The sequence below is a fragment of the Tupaia chinensis genome, unplaced genomic scaffold (genome assembly GCF_000334495.1).
Source record: "Tupaia chinensis unplaced genomic scaffold, TupChi_1.0 Scaffold147038_1, whole genome shotgun sequence".
In the NCBI taxonomy this organism is placed as follows: domain Eukaryota; kingdom Metazoa; phylum Chordata; class Mammalia; order Scandentia; family Tupaiidae; genus Tupaia; species Tupaia belangeri.
In genome coordinates, this window is record NW_006206889.1 from 907,586 (window position 1) to 926,115 (window position 18,530).

The window sequence follows — 18,530 nt, forward strand, 5'->3', positions numbered from 1 at the left end:
TCATTAAGGCAGCTGGATTCCCACATGGCTGGCCACAGTTGGAGTCCCAGACCTGATGCTTGAAAATCAGTTTGGGTATATGTGTATGCATGCCCAAAATCCCGAGAGGAGAACGCAGGAGGTCTGTGGTATGGCCATCCCCCCCGGGGGGGTTGATTTCTCACTCTCCCACTCTCTCTCTACTGCTCTCCTCTCCAGTCAGCACATGTGCCCTATGGCAAACACCTACCCCTCCCCCCCAAAAAAATGCCTCTGTAGCCACCAATACTGTATCACTGAAGGAGAGCTCACAGGTCAGAGAACTCACAGGTCAGAAGAGAGTTCACAGGTGAACCTGACCATCTAGCTTCAGAAGCTACCTAATGCTCAGTTAGAATCACATGTTCCATGCCCCCACAACCACCTCCTGACTGCTAACTGCCAGGCACTGACCAGAGATTTCTGTGCTGAGAAAGGAGCTTCCTTGAAAGCCCTGCCAGTGAGGCCAACAAGGAAACCCCAGAAGGGAGGGAGACCAGGCCACAGTGCAGGCTCAGAGTGACTTCCCATCTCACGTGTCCCACTACACTGGGACTCCAGGAGGCAAACCAGGTCAGTCTGTGGGCCCAGTATTCAGGTCTAGCCTCACCCAGGGGTCACACTGGCACTGCCTGGACATCAGCAGGCAAAGGCCATGGGATGGATGGGTCCTTGGCAGGAAGGTGCAAGTGGCTACAGTGTCAAAGAAGCACCTTTCCTCACCCACTATACACCTGGCACCACCCCTACCTATTCTCAACTGAGCTTCTGCAAGTAGGGGTGGGTGGGAGGGTACCCACACTGTGCCTGCCCAGACCCCAGCTCTGGCTCTGCCTCTACCTGTTCTCACTTGAGCTGCTCCAGGTGGGGAGGGCTGGGAAGGTACAAGCTGCTCCAGGGAAGGAGCAGGAGGATGCACTCACTCTGTGTGCCCGAGGCAGAAGGACTCGATGTTGTGTGGGGCCATGGCCCAGCTCACTCGGATCTTCTCGTCCCGGTCAGCGGTGAGGATAAAGCGGTCATCAGGACTCACGGCCTGCATTCCGAGGGTAAGAGGAGCCTCTCACCTGCCTGCTCCAGCACACACCAAAGACACCAGAACTTTCTGCAATAGAGGCCTCCTCATGGAGAACCCCTCTATGGGCTCCGGGCAGGGGAGCTGCAGCTCAGTGGGACCCCAGGGACCAGCCAATGCATGGATTCCTTGCCCCACCCCAGTCCCACTGCAGGGCCCTCCTCCTTCCTCTTGGGTCCTGGCTCTCTCAGCCCCACAGTAAGTCTAGAGACAGGCAGAGCCAGAACCTCAATGTCCCTCTCTAGCATTTACACACCCATGCCCAGCTCTGTGTCCCCCACCCCACCTCTACTGCACTCATCCAGGTCACCTTCGCCTCCTCTATGTGTCCCTACGTCCAGCAGACACCAAGTCCCACACTCCTCCCTCACTGCCCCTGCTTAACCCTGCATGAGTCCAATCCCAGCTTCATCTCCCACAGGCTACAGTTCTTGCCCCAAGGGGTCCCCAGGGGGGAGAGGAAGGGCTGTCAGGAGTAGTAACAGGGTGACACCCCTAAGCACACAGCACAGCCCCAGGCCAGGGAGGTCAAGCTCAGAGTTCACGGCTGCACTTGCTCCTCCTTCCTCCTTCCACATCACTCAGACCTGGGGTCACCTGACCAGGCAACTTCTGTCTGGAACCACCCAACCATGTAACTTGCTCATCTTCTTCCACCCTGCTGTCCACTTGGACTTTGTCAATTCTGTTTCTATTGCTGCCTGACTTCCCGCCCTCAGAGGCGGTCTCTGACCCAGCACAGACCCACTCTCCTCAGGGCACAAGAACCCATCCTCCCACTCCATCAGACCCTCCCACTTCCACCTTGCTAGGCCATCGACTGCAGTGGACAGGTACTCTGTGTCCCCCACATACCACATCTAACAGCATAGACAGGTGCCCGAGTTCAAGTCGGCCGCATCCGTGTGGCTCCAGCACAGGAAAGGAGTAGACATCTCCAGATTTGTCAGCAACCAAGACCTTCTCCTCGGAGGCGGTGAAGGTCAGGGCTGTGCACCTCCTCACCACAGTCCTAGAAGGCCAGAGACATGCCCAGTCAGTTTCCACGAGGAGCAGGACCCTGGAAGACCCTCCAGCCCAGCATTCCTTCAGCACATGCCAGTGCCTGGCCATGGGCCCTTCCCAGCTCCCCAAGGTGGCCTAAAATAAAGCAACGCACAGAACTGAAATGACAAATATACAACTTCACTTGTATAATGTCTTATTAAACTGATCCCAGTGGTAGGATCTAGGTGGTGGACAGGTGGGTGTTCAGGATAAAACCCTCTACTTTGCTGTTTGTCAAACAGATAAAATGATGTGATTAAACACTGGGGAAATGTTCCTTAACGCCATGCAGGTGAGAGAGACAGCTGCCGGCTTCTCGGTGCCTGTGCTCGGGTCCCTGCCAAGGACAGAGGCGCACACCACCCAGACCCACCTGCCCTGCCACCCCTCAATAACCCCACTGCTCATTCTGCCCCACTGGGCTGGGGCCGCCATACTGCTTGTGCTACCGGTCCTGAGGATGGTCAGCACTGACCCTCCCACTGCTCTGGGCCGGACCTGCCATGAGAGCCGCAAAGGCAGAACAGGCGACGCCGGGGAGGATGAACACCTCTGCACAGCACAGACCACCAGAGTGCTCTGGCTCCACTTGGCCACACCAGTGAGACGTCCGTGAACTCAATCCTCGATGCACAGTCAGAGGTTCATCAGTAAGAAACCCAGTGATGGTTCCTCCATCTCCTTAACCTGGGCCAGGTGTATGCCGTTTCCTCGTGTGATCACTTTCTACACCGAGGGTAAGAGGAGAACTCACAGGTCAGGAGATTTCTACACCATCTCTACAGAGATCTCTTCAACACAGCAGGGCTGTGCATGTTCCCTACAAAAGGCAAAGGACCTTTGCTCCTGTCTTACGCAGGCACAAGCTGTAGCACGGCTCTACACACAGAACGGCACAGATCACCTCATCGCCCTGCCCTTTCCTACAGGGTGATCTCCCAGGAGTCGAACCAGGGCGCTGGCTCACTGCAGTGGGAATGGCAGACGTCCACTTTAAACAGACAGAAGCTTGAGGAGCTCTGTCCCAACGCCAACCCCCCACACTGCTCTCAGGACACAAAGAGAACAGGGGAGGCCTTGGCTGGGTTCTGGGTCATCTGTTACAACCTAGCAGCAGCGAAGGCAACTCCTCCCCTGCCTGCAGTGCCAGTGGCGCTGTGGAAGGGAGGCCTGACTATGAAACAAAGACAAAGGAAAGGTACGGAGGCTCTGGGGAGTGTGCTGTAATTTAAAGGGCTCTGCTGCTCAGCTTGGCCCGCATGCTAATGGGCTAATTAAGCAGCTCGGCAGATACCAGCACAACATTCTGAGGGAGCAGCCTAAGACAGCCCACCGAGAGTGACAGGTTGTATTCTCTGGATCCTGGCCACCACAAGATGAAGTGCTGGCACGGGAGCCCCACACCACCACCAGCTGAGCACATAAATACCACCCGAACCAGCCCTCTGTCCCATGCCAGAGGGGGCTGTCAGTCTCTCAGGCACTATCTGTCCTGGCAGCCATTCCAGAATACAGTCAGCTGGGCAGGCACGGGAGCCTCAGCAAGTTAGGTCACAGCATGGGGCAGGATCAAAGGCAGTCACTGACGATGCCCCAAGGGACCAAGACATGGCCCCACCAACCCTCGGACTCTGTAGGGTCTCTGTTCTCAGCACCCCCTCCTAGAGTCACTGGATTCCCAGCCCAGAACCCCCCCAGAAGAGAAAACTGTCCTGAAAGTGTCCCAGGGCTGGCCTCGACCTCCCCCCTCCCCAGTGAGCCCTGGGATCCCTCACCTCTGAAAGCCACCCCACTATGATACCCACCTTAGCCCTGTCAGACACTGAGTACACCAAGTTCCTGCTCTGGCTCCAGACACTTCCTCTGCATCTCGCCACCCACCCAGCAACCATCCGTGGACAGAGCAAACCCAGGCTGGCTCCCAGGACCTGCCTGTGCCACGTGCTCCTGTCACTGTCACACAGGCACCCCAAAGTGGGGGGTGACATTTGTTCATTCACAAATGCCTGTGTCAAAACCGGAAGTATCATCTGTCACTCGGTGTCTTCATCTTTGCTTGGGAAAACCTGGCCTCTCAGTTCCACGAGCCAGGGGTCTGCTGACGGCCAGGTAACAAAGCGCCTCTGGCCCTGTGTCTTCCTAAGCACAACTGCTACCTGGGAAAGAATCGCACCCAGCTTCCATTGCGGCTGGGCCTCAAACCCTCCTACAGTAAGCCTGGGTGCAGCATCACAGTAACACAGTGACCACTGGACACAGCACAGGGCTAGTCCCAGCAGGGTCATGGCCACGTGTAGACAGATGGAGTGTGTGGGACCCCAAAACGGATCTGCCTGACAGATGTTTTTTGGATGTCCATTCTTCTAGGGAGAGAGGGCAGATCCAAGTAGGTCTATGCCCCAAAAAGTAAAAAGCACCAGGCTGGAGGGTGGTGCCCTGCCCCAGCATAACTGGATAGTCCTCAGGGCATCAACTACGTCTTACTCCACGTGGTTTTATCACATGACTCTTTCCTTTTTTGTTTTTAGAGATTTTTGTGATAGGGTATGTACACTCGAGAGACATATACACTGGAGAGACAGAGAGACAGAGAGCGCCCAGTCCCCAGGAAGATGGCCACACCACATCCCTTCTCCATTCTCCTCTTGGGATTTTGGGCATGCATGCACATGCACCCGGTTTGAGTTTTAAGCCACTGGCTATGGGACTTGAACCACGGTTGAGTACGTGGGAGTCCAGCAATGTAACCACTGCACCATCTACTAGTCCCTATCATATGATTCTATGATATGATATAATATGATATGATATCATATGATTCTTCCTTTCTGCACAAACAGTTCCCACTATCCCCGTGAAACAAACTTCACCTTCATGTCCTCCTTCCCCATCTTGACCCAAAAACATTAATTTAAAGGCTAACACATTCGTTTTTATATAATTATTTTATTTAACTTTATTATTATTACTTTAATATTTCCAGAGAAAGACACAGAGAGAGAAAAAGAGAGAGAAAGTGAGAAAGCAAGCCTCCAGGTTGGGGACTCGAACCACAGTCGGTCATGTGGAAGTTCAGCACCCTTAACCATCATTCCACCTGCCAACCCCAAAGCAAGAAAGCAAGTTGCCAGATCCAGGCCTCGAACCACGATCAGCCATGTAGGAGTCCAGCATCCTTAACCACTACGCCACCTGCTGGCCCCCTTGACCCAAAAATCTATTATTCTTACCAAAAAAAATCTTCTCCAACACCTCATTAGAGAGCATAGGATTTCACTTTACCCAACACTGAACTATTTACCACTCCAAAACTCCAAAGAAATGAAAATATTGAGAAATCTGCCCAGAGATTTTGAGGGGAAGAGTCCAGAACTACACAACCAATACCTCCTACAGGCACCAGAAAGGCCCACTGACGGGTTCATCAAGAGAACGGGATGGGACAAGACAACATCCTAATTCCTGGGGGAAAGGCAACCGGACTGCCTTTCACCACTCGAAGGCGGCAGAGATGCAGCTCTCACCCATCACCCTCTATGGAAGCCCTGGGTGACATAATCCAAAATCCTGAATGCACCAAATCACATTATTTTACTTTCCACACCACCTGATGCAAACATTTCCTACACAAAGTTACTTCAGGGGTACACTTAAAAATCAAAAGCAAACACGTGATTCAAGGGAAAAGCTGCAGGTACCAACCGCTGCTCTTTGCAAAACTACTGCTGCTCACCCTGGGGTTTTGTTGGGTCTCCACTCAGGAGTGCTGTGGCACACTACCCCGAGACACTATCACAAGGCAGCCTCCCCTCACTCGATGTCTGCACTCCAGGTGGGACTCCTACTCAGCAGCACCCCACTGTCTCATGTGATAAGCTGAGGGCCACAGAGCCACCTGAGTAGAGAGAATCCCAGCTTTCCGGTCACCAGCCCAAGCCCGATGATGCCGGGAACACAGACTGGATCCGTCTTAGAGCAAAAGAACCCCTCATGCTCTTGAATCAAGGTGCGGAAGCTCTGCTGTTGGAGCTTTCCCGAATTCAAAGTGAAAAGCCCCAACTGAGGCAAGGTGGTGCTTCACTCCACTGCCCTCTTACTGGCAGCATCGGAACGACTGTGATCACAACAGTGCCCAGTGAGGCAGAGCGAATGCCGGCAGTCCAACCTCCATCACACTGCTAGGCCTCCGCCCATGGTGCTGTGACTGACTGGGCTCGGGAGCCCCATCACACTGCTAGACCTCCGCCCATGCTGCTGTGACTGACTGGGCCCGGGAGCCTTGGTGCTGGGCACACTGCATGCTGGAGAACAGGCCTTGCGCTTGGCCTCATCTCCAGGGAGAGTGGGGGCCCTGGGCTAGCAATGCTCACACACAAACTGGTGATGTGATTGAGATGTACCTGCATCACTCTGCAAGGACTAGAGACTAGAGGTCAGCCACCCAGGCAGTACGAGATCAACCCTCAGCGAGAACTCAAGGAACTAAGGCTTGCTCACAAGAGCTCCCTTGGGCATGCTTCCACACATGAGAACCAGGACACTGTCTATGCCTCCCGGGAGAGAGACCACCTGGACATTCCACACCTGAACTCCACTGGAAATTGCCCAGTGTATCTCTGTGACTGATGGGTCGGTCTCTTTCATTGCAGAAAACAGCAGCCCTGAGCAGGGCAGATTTCAATGAGTCTGTGGGTCCTGCCCATAAACTAACCAACCTGAGGGTGGCCTTGAGGGCCCCCAAACTGGCAGATGGGTCAGAAGGGAAGGGAATATTATTAGCTCTTACTCAAGTAGAAAGGCAGGAAAGAAGGAAACAGTATTATTTTTTTTAAAGATTTATTTATTTAATTCCATTTATTATTATTTTTAATTTGACCAGAGAGAAAGAAAGGGAAAGAAAAAAAAAAGAGAGAAAGGGAAAGCGAGAAAGCAAGCCACCAGGTCCAGGACTCAATCTATGGTTGGCATGTGGGAATCCAGTGCCTTTAACCACCATACCCCCTGCCAGGCCAGGAAACAGTATCATTTTAAGAGTGATATTGGAAATACCAAAGTGTCCAACTTAAAGGGAATGATACAGTGTCTACAACAGATTGCTCCCTGGGGAAAACTGGATACAAACTAGCACATGCTCACTGCTACAGTGTAACATATGCAGAGCAGACATATACAGGGAACAGCAGGAGCAGGTAGTGTTCCTACACAAAGACATCTTTGGATGGAGAGATTAAGGGTGATTTTCTGACTCTCACTTTCTACTTTTTTTTTTTTTTTGGACTGGTTTTTTGCTATAGGGCTCATATGCTCACCAGAAAGAGAGAAAGAGAGAGACAGAAAGCGAGAAATCACCCCACAGGGGGGATGGCCACGCCACAACCCCTTCCCCTCCATTCTCTTCTAGGGATCTTGGGCACACACGCACACGCACCCAGCGTGAGTTTAAGCCATCGGGTCCAGGACTCGAACTGTGGTCAACTACATGGGAGTTCAGCAACATAGCCATTACGCTAACTGCTGGCCCCACCTTCTACTTTTTCATGCTTCCCAAAGTTCTTTAGGAATGAAACCAAGGGAGAAAAATGGGAAATTTAACATGGTAGGACAGCAGCTGGTACCCAAGGAGACCAGACAAAGCTAACAGCTCCTCCCCAATTTCCATGATCTAATGTCTCACAGTTGAAAAAGAACCTGGGTAAGATCCTACAAAGGGCTCTGTTATGTCAACACCTACTTTTTCATGCTTCCCAAAGTTCTTTAGGAATGAAACCAAGGGAGAAAAATGGGAAATTTAACATGGTAGGACAGCAGCTGGTACCCAAGGAGACCAGACAAAGCTAACAGCTCCTCCCCAATTTCCATGATCTAATGTCTCACAGTTGAAAAAGAACCTGGGTAAGATCCTACAAAGGGCTCTGTTATGTCAACACATGAATCATAAATCTGCACCAATTCTCAACCCCAGGCCTCCAAAGTTTGCCAGCTGAGCCAAGAATATAGGAAAAGTACTGAAGTCCCAGCAGTTACAAATGTATCTCACTGCACGCACCTACACTACCAAAAGGCTGTATGAAACTTATACATGGACTCATTTAAAACAGTGGGACCAGCAGATGGCATAATGCTTACACCACTAGATTCCCACATGGTCAATGGCAGTTCAAGTCCTAGACCTAGTGGCTTGAAGCTCACACTGGGTGCATGTGCATATGTGCCCAAAATCCTGAAAAGAGAATAAAAGAGAAGGGATTACAACTAAGCCATCCCCCTGGGGAGGGGGGTGATTTATTGCTTTCTGTCTCTCTCTCCAGTGAGTGCACACGCCCTACAGTAAAAATCTCTCTAAAAGTGGCAAAAAAAAAAAAAAATACACCCTAAAGTTGCCAATGTAAAAAAAGTTACTACAAAGCAGTATGAAAGAAACCACCCTTGACCAAAAAAAAAAAAAAAAAAAAAAAAGGGCCACTGGAGGCCTGGTGGTGAAGGAAGCTGGATCCCAAGGCCAACTGAGATTTGAGTACTAGACCCAGTGGCTTGAAAAACATACCAGCAAATGGCATAAGAGTTATATCGCTGGACACCCATGTAGTCAACTGCAGTTCGAGTCCTGGACCCAAGAGCTTAAAACTCATACCAAACATGTGCATGCATGTGCCCAAGATGCCACTTGGTGGTTAGGGGCACTGGACTCCCACATGGCCAACTGTGGTTTGAGTCCCCAAGACCTAGTGGCTTGCTCTCTCTCTCTCTCTCTGTCCTTCTATATTCAAATTAAAAGAAATAAATAGGTAAATAAAGTTTAATAAAATAATTCTTTTTTAAAAAATGAGAAAAAAAAAAGAAATCCAAAATGCTTTGCTGAACCCCATACAGGTATGAGCCAGATACTAAAAGAAAGTCCTGGAATGCAGGAATTCAAACATCAGAACCTTCCATTTCTGTCTGAGTATTAAGGACACTTAAACCCTGCAGCTTCAGGGGGGTGAAAATGAGGGGTTAATTCTGCTCCATGTATGTTTTTTATCAATGTCACAGAAAAATCAAAATACTAGCCCTCACCCTATTAAGGAAATTGAGTACATGTACTAAGAGGTTACTAGGAGAGAAAATCATCAATATGCCTGGCACCATACCATAGTGTTGCCCACCTCCTCTCACAAGTCCATGGTGGCCATGAGAAAAGGCAGCAGCTTGGGAAACAAATTCACAAACCTTCAGGGCTCCCTCCCTTTCATGAAGAGATGGCGAAGGCTTCAGAAGAGGGAAGTAAGGCAGAAGAACACTTGAAGGACTTCTGTTGGGTAAGGGGAAAGTAGAGCCCAGTGGTCTCTGCGACTACCTGAGTTACTGACCTCCCAGCAACATTGAGCTCCTTTCCACTCTGCAGGTACTTAATTTAAAAACCCACACAGCTAAAACTGTGGTGCAGATGCCTTAACTTACCCCAAACCCTTAACATTCTGACAATGCAAGCTAACATCCTCCGATTCTGTTAACCTGAAGGCCAGAAGAATACTGACTGCAAAGCAGGACAGCAGAGGCCAGGCCCTGACATTGGAGCCAGAGTAACCAGGCACACACAGGGCCCAGCTCTGCCTTGACAAGCTGCCTGAGCTGAGACCGGCTCCCTAACTCCATGCCACCACATGCAGGAGACAGCAATGCTCCTGCCCCCTCACACCACTGACTGGAGGATTATACAGTTAACACACACGCAACACAGAAAATGGCTGGCCCATGACCAGTGGCCCATGTTGGCTGCTAATCACTATTATCACTGCCACTATTGCTACCGGCATGCAAGTACAAGGTGTACATACAACATCTTAGTTATTCAACGTGAGCATTTCATACCTGACACTCAGACATTGCCATGGTTTTGTACGGAAAAGAATCAGACGCTTACTGTCATCAGTTAACGCAAAATAGCTGCCAGACTTGGAGAAGGTGGATGCCAGAATCATGTCACTCCCCTTATCCAAGGATTGCCTGTCCTCCCTGAAAAAGAGGAAAGTGGTTAGACCTTACCTGAAGAAATTGCATCCCTTCTCCGCATTCTCCTCAGGATTCTGGGCATGCACACACATGCACCCAGCAAGATTTTCAAATTGCCAGGTCCAAGACTTGAACTATGGTCAGCCATGTGGGAGTCCAGTGTCTTAACCACACACCACCTGCTGGCCCCAGTGGCCAGTCTTAATTCATAACATGGGCAGAGCTTCACGCAGCCAAAATATAAAGGCACAGTAAGGAAACACAGGCAAGTTCAAAACAGAAGTTCTGGGGCCAGCAGGTGATATGGTGGTTAAAGGCACTGGACTCCTACATGGTCGACTATGGTTTGAGTCCTAGACCTGGTGGCTTGCTTTCTCACTTTCCCTCTCTCTCACTCACTCTGTCCCTCTCTGGTCAAATTAAAATAAATAATTAAATAATTAAATAATTCTTTAAAATAACAGAAGTTCTAACCTTATTAAAGTAAAATCTGGGACCAGCATTTGGCCTAATGGCTATGTCGCTAGACTCCCATGTAGTCGACCACGGTTCAAGTCCTGGACCCAGTGGCTTAAACTCACACCGGGCATGTGTGCGTGCGTGCCCAAGATCCCAAGAGGAGAATGGAGGAGAAGGGATTGTGGCATGGCCATGCCCCCTGGGGGGGGGGGGTGATTTCTCACCTTCTGTCTCTCTGTTTTTCTGGCAAGCACACGCGCCCTATAGCAAAAATCTCTTAAAAAAAAGGAAAACCCAACTAACCAAATTTCTCGGCATGCAGAAGAGATCTTCAAAAATGTTCACAGAAAATATGAATTATGAAAAACCTGGAGGCCAGATGGTGGTGCAGCAGTAAAATACAACATTCTACAAGGCTGACCCACATGGAAAGGGTCCAGGTTCAAATTCAGCAACCTCCCAGAGTACTTTGGGCATGAATGTGCCCATGATCCAGGGGTGGCTGAAGCTGGGAGAAGACCACAGCACCAAGACCCTACTTAGGGGGCTAGCCATTAGAATTCCTGGCAAGTTATAGACTGAAGCAGGCAGTTCCTGTCTAACACTGTGCCACAGAAAAAATACAATAACTTTTTTTTTTTTTGAGAGGTTTTTGCTATAGGGTGAGTGTGCTCGCCAGAGAGACAGAGAGAGACAGAAAGCAAGAAATCACCTCCTGGGGGCAGGGGCTGGGTTGGTGGTGGCCACACTGCAATCTTTTCTCCTCCATTCTCCTCTTGGGATCTTGGGCACGCACGCACATGCACACAGCATGAGTTTAAGCCACCGGGTCGGAGACTCAATCTGGGGTACATTAAATGGGAGTCTAGCAAAGTAGCCATTATGCCATCTGCTGGTCCCAAATACACTAACTTTTTAAAAGCTGTATTCATTTCCAAAAATTCTGTACCAAAATAAACAAGTACTTTAATTCCATTTTTACATGCACTTTTTAAAACAAATTTCTTTTTATTTAATTTTGAGAACCAGCAGGTGGCTTGGTAGTTAAGGAACTGGACACTCCCACATGGCCGACATCGATTTGAGTCCTCAACCTACTGGCTTGTTTTCTCACTTTCCCTTTCTTTCTCGCTCGCCAAAGTGGATGAATAAACAAATTTTTTGAAAAAAAAGCTTAAAAAATTGAAAGATTTATTTTCATTCCTTATCATTCTTTTTTCCTCCATTTCTCCATCCTGTCTGAATTCTGTACACACGTGCCGGCCCAGCATATTTTTCAAGGCTCTGAGGTTGGAACAGCTGCGGGTCATGTGTAGGATCTAGCTTTCTAGGCACTTAACCACTGTAATATGGGGTCAGCCAACCATGAACTCTTTAAAGTCCTCTCATACATGCCAGAATTCAAAATGCTGGTCATACAACCAACCCTCTCATAGACAGAGACTAATCCAAGGCTAGAGGAAGAGAGCGATTCATATTACTTTTTCTTTTCTTTAAAAAAAGATTTATTTATTTGTTGTTATTATTATTTTAATTTGACTAGAGAGGCAGAGGGGGAAAGGAACAAGTGAGAAAGCAAGTGAGAAAAGTGAGAAAGCAAGCCACCAGGTCTGGGACTCAAACCGTGGTTGGCCATGTGGGAATCCAGCACCTCAACCACCACACCACCTGCCAGCCCCATGATTCATATATTTTCTTAATTTTCAATTAGCTCAAGTTAAGTCTCCACACTGCCTTCAATGCAGTTTATAAATGTATTTTTAGCTGACAAGTAATGACTATTCATACTTGTAATTTTTATGTATACATAATAGAAAGGCTCCATCAAACTAATTAACATATTTACCACCTCATCAATTTATCACTTCAATGCATTTTTTTGTTTGTCTGTTTGTTTTTTGGAGAGGTTTTTGCTATAGGGCACGTGCGCTCCCCAGAAAGACAAGAGACGGACCCAGTGGCTTAAACTCAGGCTGGGCGCGTGTGCATGCATGCTCAATGTAATTTTTTTTTTAAAACTCAACACAGATATATTCTTACAGTTCTAGCAAAAATCCAAAATCAGTCAGTGGGCTAAAATCATGATGTCAGTGTGTGGCTCATCCCTTCTGAAGACTGAGGGGAGAATTTTTTTTTTTTTTTTTTTTGCCTTTTTTACTTGGTTCGGTGTTCCTTGGTTTACGGCCTTTTCCTCCGTGTTCAAAGTGCATCAGTCCAATCAGCACCAACACAGCATTCTCCTCTCCCATAGTCTAGCCTCCCTCTCACTAGGATTCTTGTAATTACATTTAACCATATTTGCTAAGTCCCCTTCATTATATCAGGTTGTTGGAAAATCTGACATATTTTGCAATGAAAAACAGAAAAATACATCATATGAGGGGCCACCAAGTGGGATGGTGGTTAAGGTACTGGGTACTACCACATGGCCAATTATGGTTCAAGTCCTGGACCTGGTGACTTGTTTTCTTGCTCCCCTCGCCCTATGTCTCCTTCTGGTCAAATTAAAAAAAAAAATAAATGAATGGGGCCAGCATGTGGCATGATGGTTAAGGACACTGAACATGGCTGACCAGTTTGAATCCTGGAACTGGTGGCTTGCTTTCTCACTTTCTCTCTCTTTCTCTATCCTTCCTTGGTCAAATTAAAATAAATAAATAAATCAAATAAATAAAGTTCAATAAAATAATTCTAAAAAATTGCAAAACATTAATGAATAAATAAAATTAAATAATTTTTTTAAAAGGAAAAATATGTCATGACTTTTCTGATAACCCATTATAAGGTGATATTCAAAAGACCCAGGAAATAGGACCTGGATTCATGTCTTACTTTATTATTTATTTATTTATATATACTTTTTTTTTTTTTCTTTTGCTAGAGGACACATGTGCTAGCTGGGAGAAAAAAAAAAAAAAAAAAAAAAACACAGGGACCAGCAGTTGGCGTTATGTCTATGTTGCTGGACTACCTACCATGTAGTCGACTGCGGTTTGAGTCCCAGACTCAGTGGCTTAAACTCAGGCCAGGCATGTGTGCATGTGTGCCCAAGATCCTGAGAGGAGAATGAAGAAGGAATGGCGGGGTGGCCATCCCCCCGGGCAGGTGATTTCTCGTTTTCTGTCTCTCTGTCTCTGTCTTTCTGGCAAGTACACAAGATCTATAGCAAAAACTTCTCCAAGAAAGAAAAAGAAAAAAAAAGAGAAATAGAGGGAAAGCGAAAAAGCACCTCCCCTAGAAAATGGTCACACCACAATCTCTTCTCCTCTATCTCTCCTTTCAGGATTTTGGACACGTGTGCATATGCACCCAGCGTGTTTCTCTAGTCACCAGATCAGGAACTAGAACAACACAGTGAGCCATATGGGATCTAGCCACTTTAACCACCACACTACCTGTCGGCCCACTTCAATATATTTTAAACATTCACCATTATTTCAAGAAGTCAATAAGCTAATTACTGACCAAAATTAATTAAATCTATCTTAAAAGCATAACATTTTGTATGCCTAATTTGAAAGTTACTTCCACATATCTCTCCCACAGCTGGGTGACAGAGATCAGGAATTCAGCAAGATAGCAACTACTTCTTAGGCTCCCCAGTCCCCTTGTTCAGATCACAGATGAGGCCTTGAAAAGTTTCCCAATCATCTCACCCATTATTTTCCTCTGCTTTCTTCTCTGCAGTACTACAGTCATATATGAAGACACTGTCGTCATCACTAAGGAAAAAAAAGAATGGTTTTAAAAGAGGCACTTCATTAACAAAAATGCTGGCCTCCCCCCAACAAATATCTGCATACTCAGTAAATTACAGGTTCTATTCATGACAAGAAAACTAGATACACTATTCCAGGAAGTAGTTAAGGAGATTTATTTGCTTAATTCCTTTAAATTGTGGATATGCCATTCACAACAAGCATTTCAAACAAAATTAGTTCAGTTATTAATAAATTAGTCCAGAAAGAAAACTCAACAAGGATCAATACAGTATTCGGGGACCAAAAAAATCAATACAACATGGTTTTAAATAGTAATTATGGGATCAGACAGTGGCATGGTGGTCAAGGTGGCTGAATGTTACACTGCTGACTGCTTAGTTCAAGTCCTAGACCCAGCAGCTTGAGAAATACAAGGCACATGTGCATGACTGCCTAAAATCCCATAGGGATTTGCAGCATGACTGTGCCCCCGTGGGGGAGGTGATTTCTCACTTTCTTCCACACCCCCTACACTCTATCCACCAAGCACATACACCTCGTGGCAGAATTTTAAGAAAACTATGTTCTATACTGAGTTATCAGTGGCATTTTGCTCCTAAATCTAAAACCACCGTCTCTTGTTTAGAAAAGTATCTCACCTATTCAAAAAAAACCTCCCAAGACATTACCAAACACTTACCGATACAGGAATTATACACCTCCCCCATCAGACCAAGCTCTCCTGTGTTTATCCCACCCCTGGCAAATGGAAGGTACCTTGTGCATGTACAGCACTTAAATTGATTGCACCCAGTCACTTTCCACACAGGAATCTACCACAGAAAGCAAAGCCGTTTTCCAAGTCAGAAACTGCGCTACTAGATATTCTGGAAAGTCACAGACTGAAGCAAGCAGATCCTGTCTCACACACCTATGGCTCACTTTGGCATGCATCAGTCTCTAAAACAAACTAATCTGGAATACATGACTGGTTTTTGAGTAAATCTCTTGAGAGATCTGAATTTAAGGACAAACTGAGTGTCTGAAACCAAATGTATATCAGAGTATGGGCGCCAGCAGGTGGCATGGTGATTGAGGACACTGGACTCCCACATGGCCAATTGTGGTTCAAGTCCCAGACCTGACATCTTGCTTTCACACTTTCTCTCTCACTCTGTTCCTCTCTGGTCAAATTTACATAAATAAATAAATAAAGTTAAATAAAATCTTGAAAAAAGTACACCTGATAATCAAGTCATCTGTTTCAAGAATCAAAACTATAATATTAAGAATCAAAACTATAATACGTAGGAAAGGAAACTAAGAACAAATCTGACCACCACTAATTTAGACTCCTTGGTCAAGACTACTGGATCAAGGGACCAGCAGTTAGCATAATGGCTATGTCGCTGGACTCCCACGTACTCGACCGCGGTTCACGTCCCGGACCAGGTGGCTTAAAACTCACGCCGGGCACGTGTGCGTGCGTGCCCAAGGTCCCGAGAGAAGAATGGAGAAGGGATTGCGGTGTGGCCATCCCCCCTGGGGGGTGATTTCTCGCTTTCTGTCTCTCTCTGTCTGTCTGGCGAGAGCACGCGCCTGTAGCAAAAACCTCTCCAAAAAAATAAATAAATAAAACGCTGCATCAACACATCTACTAAAAACTTCTGGACGTGGTCATAGCACTGAAAATACTACGGACACTACAGAAAGCAAAAGCTAGAGCCATGGGAAGGGCCCCTGGGGAGAAGCTCGCTGTGGGTTCTAGGTGTACCCCCATCCCAGAGGAGCACTTAGAGCCGAGTCAGCGGAAGCATGCCAAGAGGACGAAACAGGCTCCTTCGCAGGGAGAAAGAGTCTAGAAGCAGCTTAAGGCTCTGAGTCCACACAAATTGGCCAAGAGTAAGCCCAAAACGGGTTTAGCCAGTGCCTCTGGGCCCAAAAGCCTGGCCAGCTTCGCCCCAGGCGACCAGGCCCACCGCTCCCAGCATAACCGGTAGGCTGGAGCACCGCAGGTCAGCCATCCAGGGCACGGAGCCCCACGCCAAGTGCTTCGGGGGCACCAGGCACGGGGTCTGAGAGAGCTGCTGGAAGCAGACGTAACACGCCGGGACGCACGGCCTGGTGAGACGGCTGGGGAGGTCGGGCTCCGGGGGGCAACCCAGGCCGGGGCAAGCCCAGAGTGGCAGGGATTAAAGGATCGCCGGGGACCGTCGCGCACCCGGGCTCCCCTCTCTAAAGCCCCTCACCTGCTCTCAGTGGAGGTGGCCAGGAATCGGCTGCCCCCCCCCACCACCAACGCCTGCCCACACAACGCCAGGCCAGCGGAACTCGCCATGGGATCACCCGCCGCGCCACCACCCACGTGCGCCCGACCAGCGCCTTTTCCGGTCGGCGCCGGAAAGCGACGTCACGCGTAGACGCCACAAGGTGACGTAAGCCCTGATCGCCCGGCAAAGGCGGCCGTGAGCATGCGCAGAAGGCGACGCTCGCTAGTTAGCTTCGACTTGGTACTTTTTTGTGGCGCAGGTTCTGTTGTTGGTGAGGGTAGCCCGCGGCGTGTGCTGCTTGTAAGACTCGAATGGTGCCTGAGCTTCATCTGTTCTCCCAGACTGCGTAGGCCTGATTCTGGATCTGTTCTGGCGGAAACTGCTATATACTTGGTGCCTAGTAAATACTACTTCAAGAAATGAGTATGTTTGAGTTAACTTCAAGGTCCAGAATGTGCTCATGGCCAGGGTCGCCGGAAGTGAGCCCAATGAACCTGCACTTAAAGTGTAGGAGCTCACCTAACTCAAAATCTGTAAGCCCGGGACTGGCAGGTGGTGTGGTGAGGGCGCTGGACTCCCACATGGCCGACCATGGCCAGACCTGCAGCTTGCTTTCTTACTTTACCCTTCTTACCCTTCTTGCTCGCTCTCTGTCTCTCTCTGGTCAAATTAAAAAATAACAAATAAAGGGGTCAGCAGGTTGGCATGGTAGTTAAGGCGCCGAACCTTCCCACATGGCCAACTGCGTTTCAGATCCGGACCTGGTGGCTTGCTTTCTCACTTTCTCTGTCTCTGTGTCTCTCTCTGGCCTAATTAGTGAATAAATAAATAATTCTCCTTAAAAAAGAATAAATAAATAAATAAGGGGCTGGCAAGTGGCGTGGTAGTTAAGGGCGCTGGACTCCCACATGGCTGACCACGGTTCGAGTCCCGAGCCTGGTAGCTTACTTTCTCACGTTCTCCCTCTCTGTCCTTCTCTGGTTAAATTAAAATAAATAAATAAAGTTAAATAAAATAATTCTTTTAAAAATTTTTTAAAATAAAATTAAATAATTATTCTTAAAAAATCTGTAAGCTAGAAAAGGCCTTTTCTTTCTTTCTTTTTTATTCACCAGAGAAGACCAGAAAGAGAGAAAGCACTCCCAATGTGATCATACGCAGTTCCTTACCCATCTCTCCATTCTGTTGGGATTCGGGGCACACCTTGCACACACTCCCAAGCTGTGAGGGCGAGATTTGAACTTCAGTTGGACATGTGGGATCAAGCTCCCTTAACCACTGGATTGTGGACAGCCCTGGAAGTGATATTGATATTTTCAACCTAAATTGTAGTGATTTTCCAGGGTTTCTTCCAAGATCCCCAAATGTCTTATCTGATCCCAACAATAGGCTCAAATTCCAGGGACTTGTGATCTGTACTAGGTGGGATATGACTTCTCCAATGCAGCGCCTCTTCAACCAGAATCTGCAAAGTGAAAAGATGAATTGTCCACTCCACACACCCAGCATAGGATGATGGAACAGGGAAAGACAACCATAATAAATACTTCCATGTAGAAAAGGGCAGGACAGGAGCAACAGAACGGCCACTGTGACACAAAGTAGTTCTGAAATCCATTGGGAAGACGTTTTCAGGTCCTGGAGAAGCTGGAAGTATTCCTTGGCTAGGTCCGAGTTTTGCCCTCGGGGAGTGTCTCCCTAAGCCATATTTCAATAGCATACTTGACTCTGTCCGCTAGGTGTCCCGCCTTTGCCAGCACCTTCTTGACCACTTTGAAGAATGCATCCTTTGGGGACCAGCAGTTAGCGTAATGGCTGTCGCTGGACTCCCACGTAGTCGATCACGGTTTGTGTCCTGGCTTAAAACTCATGCCGGGCACGTGTGCGTGTGTGCCCAAGATCCCGAGAGGAGAATGGAGGAGAAGGGATTGCGGCGTGGCCATCCCCCCGGGTGGGGGGGGGGGGGAT

General features: G+C 48.2%; 1 protein-coding gene and 1 pseudogene across 2 annotated transcripts in view; both read right to left on the minus strand.

The window, feature by feature from the left end:
• WDR4 (WDR4 tRNA N7-guanosine methyltransferase non-catalytic subunit) overlaps window positions 1-16,695 on the minus strand; it is a 29,411-nt gene extending 12,716 nt beyond the window's left edge. Inside the window, exons 1-5 of one of the 2 annotated variants that reach the window (XM_006169416.3) lie at window positions 16,542-16,695; window positions 14,248-14,313; window positions 9,992-10,135; window positions 1,949-2,105; window positions 942-1,054 (exon numbers count right to left, since the gene is read on the minus strand). In XM_006169416.3, the coding sequence (XP_006169478.1) occupies window positions 942-1,054; window positions 1,949-2,105; window positions 9,992-10,135; window positions 14,248-14,313; window positions 16,542-16,630 (569 nt within the window). In that variant the 5' untranslated portion in view covers window positions 16,631-16,695. Of the gene's footprint in view, window positions 1-941; window positions 1,055-1,948; window positions 2,106-9,991; window positions 10,136-14,247; window positions 14,314-16,541 lie in introns of those variants that run through there. The other variant, XM_027768631.1, reaches the window with a different exon arrangement.
• Window positions 16,696-17,931: 1,236 nt separating this feature from the next.
• LOC102497972 (keratin, type II cytoskeletal 8-like) overlaps window positions 17,932-18,530 on the minus strand; it is a 9,186-nt pseudogene continuing 8,587 nt past the window's right edge.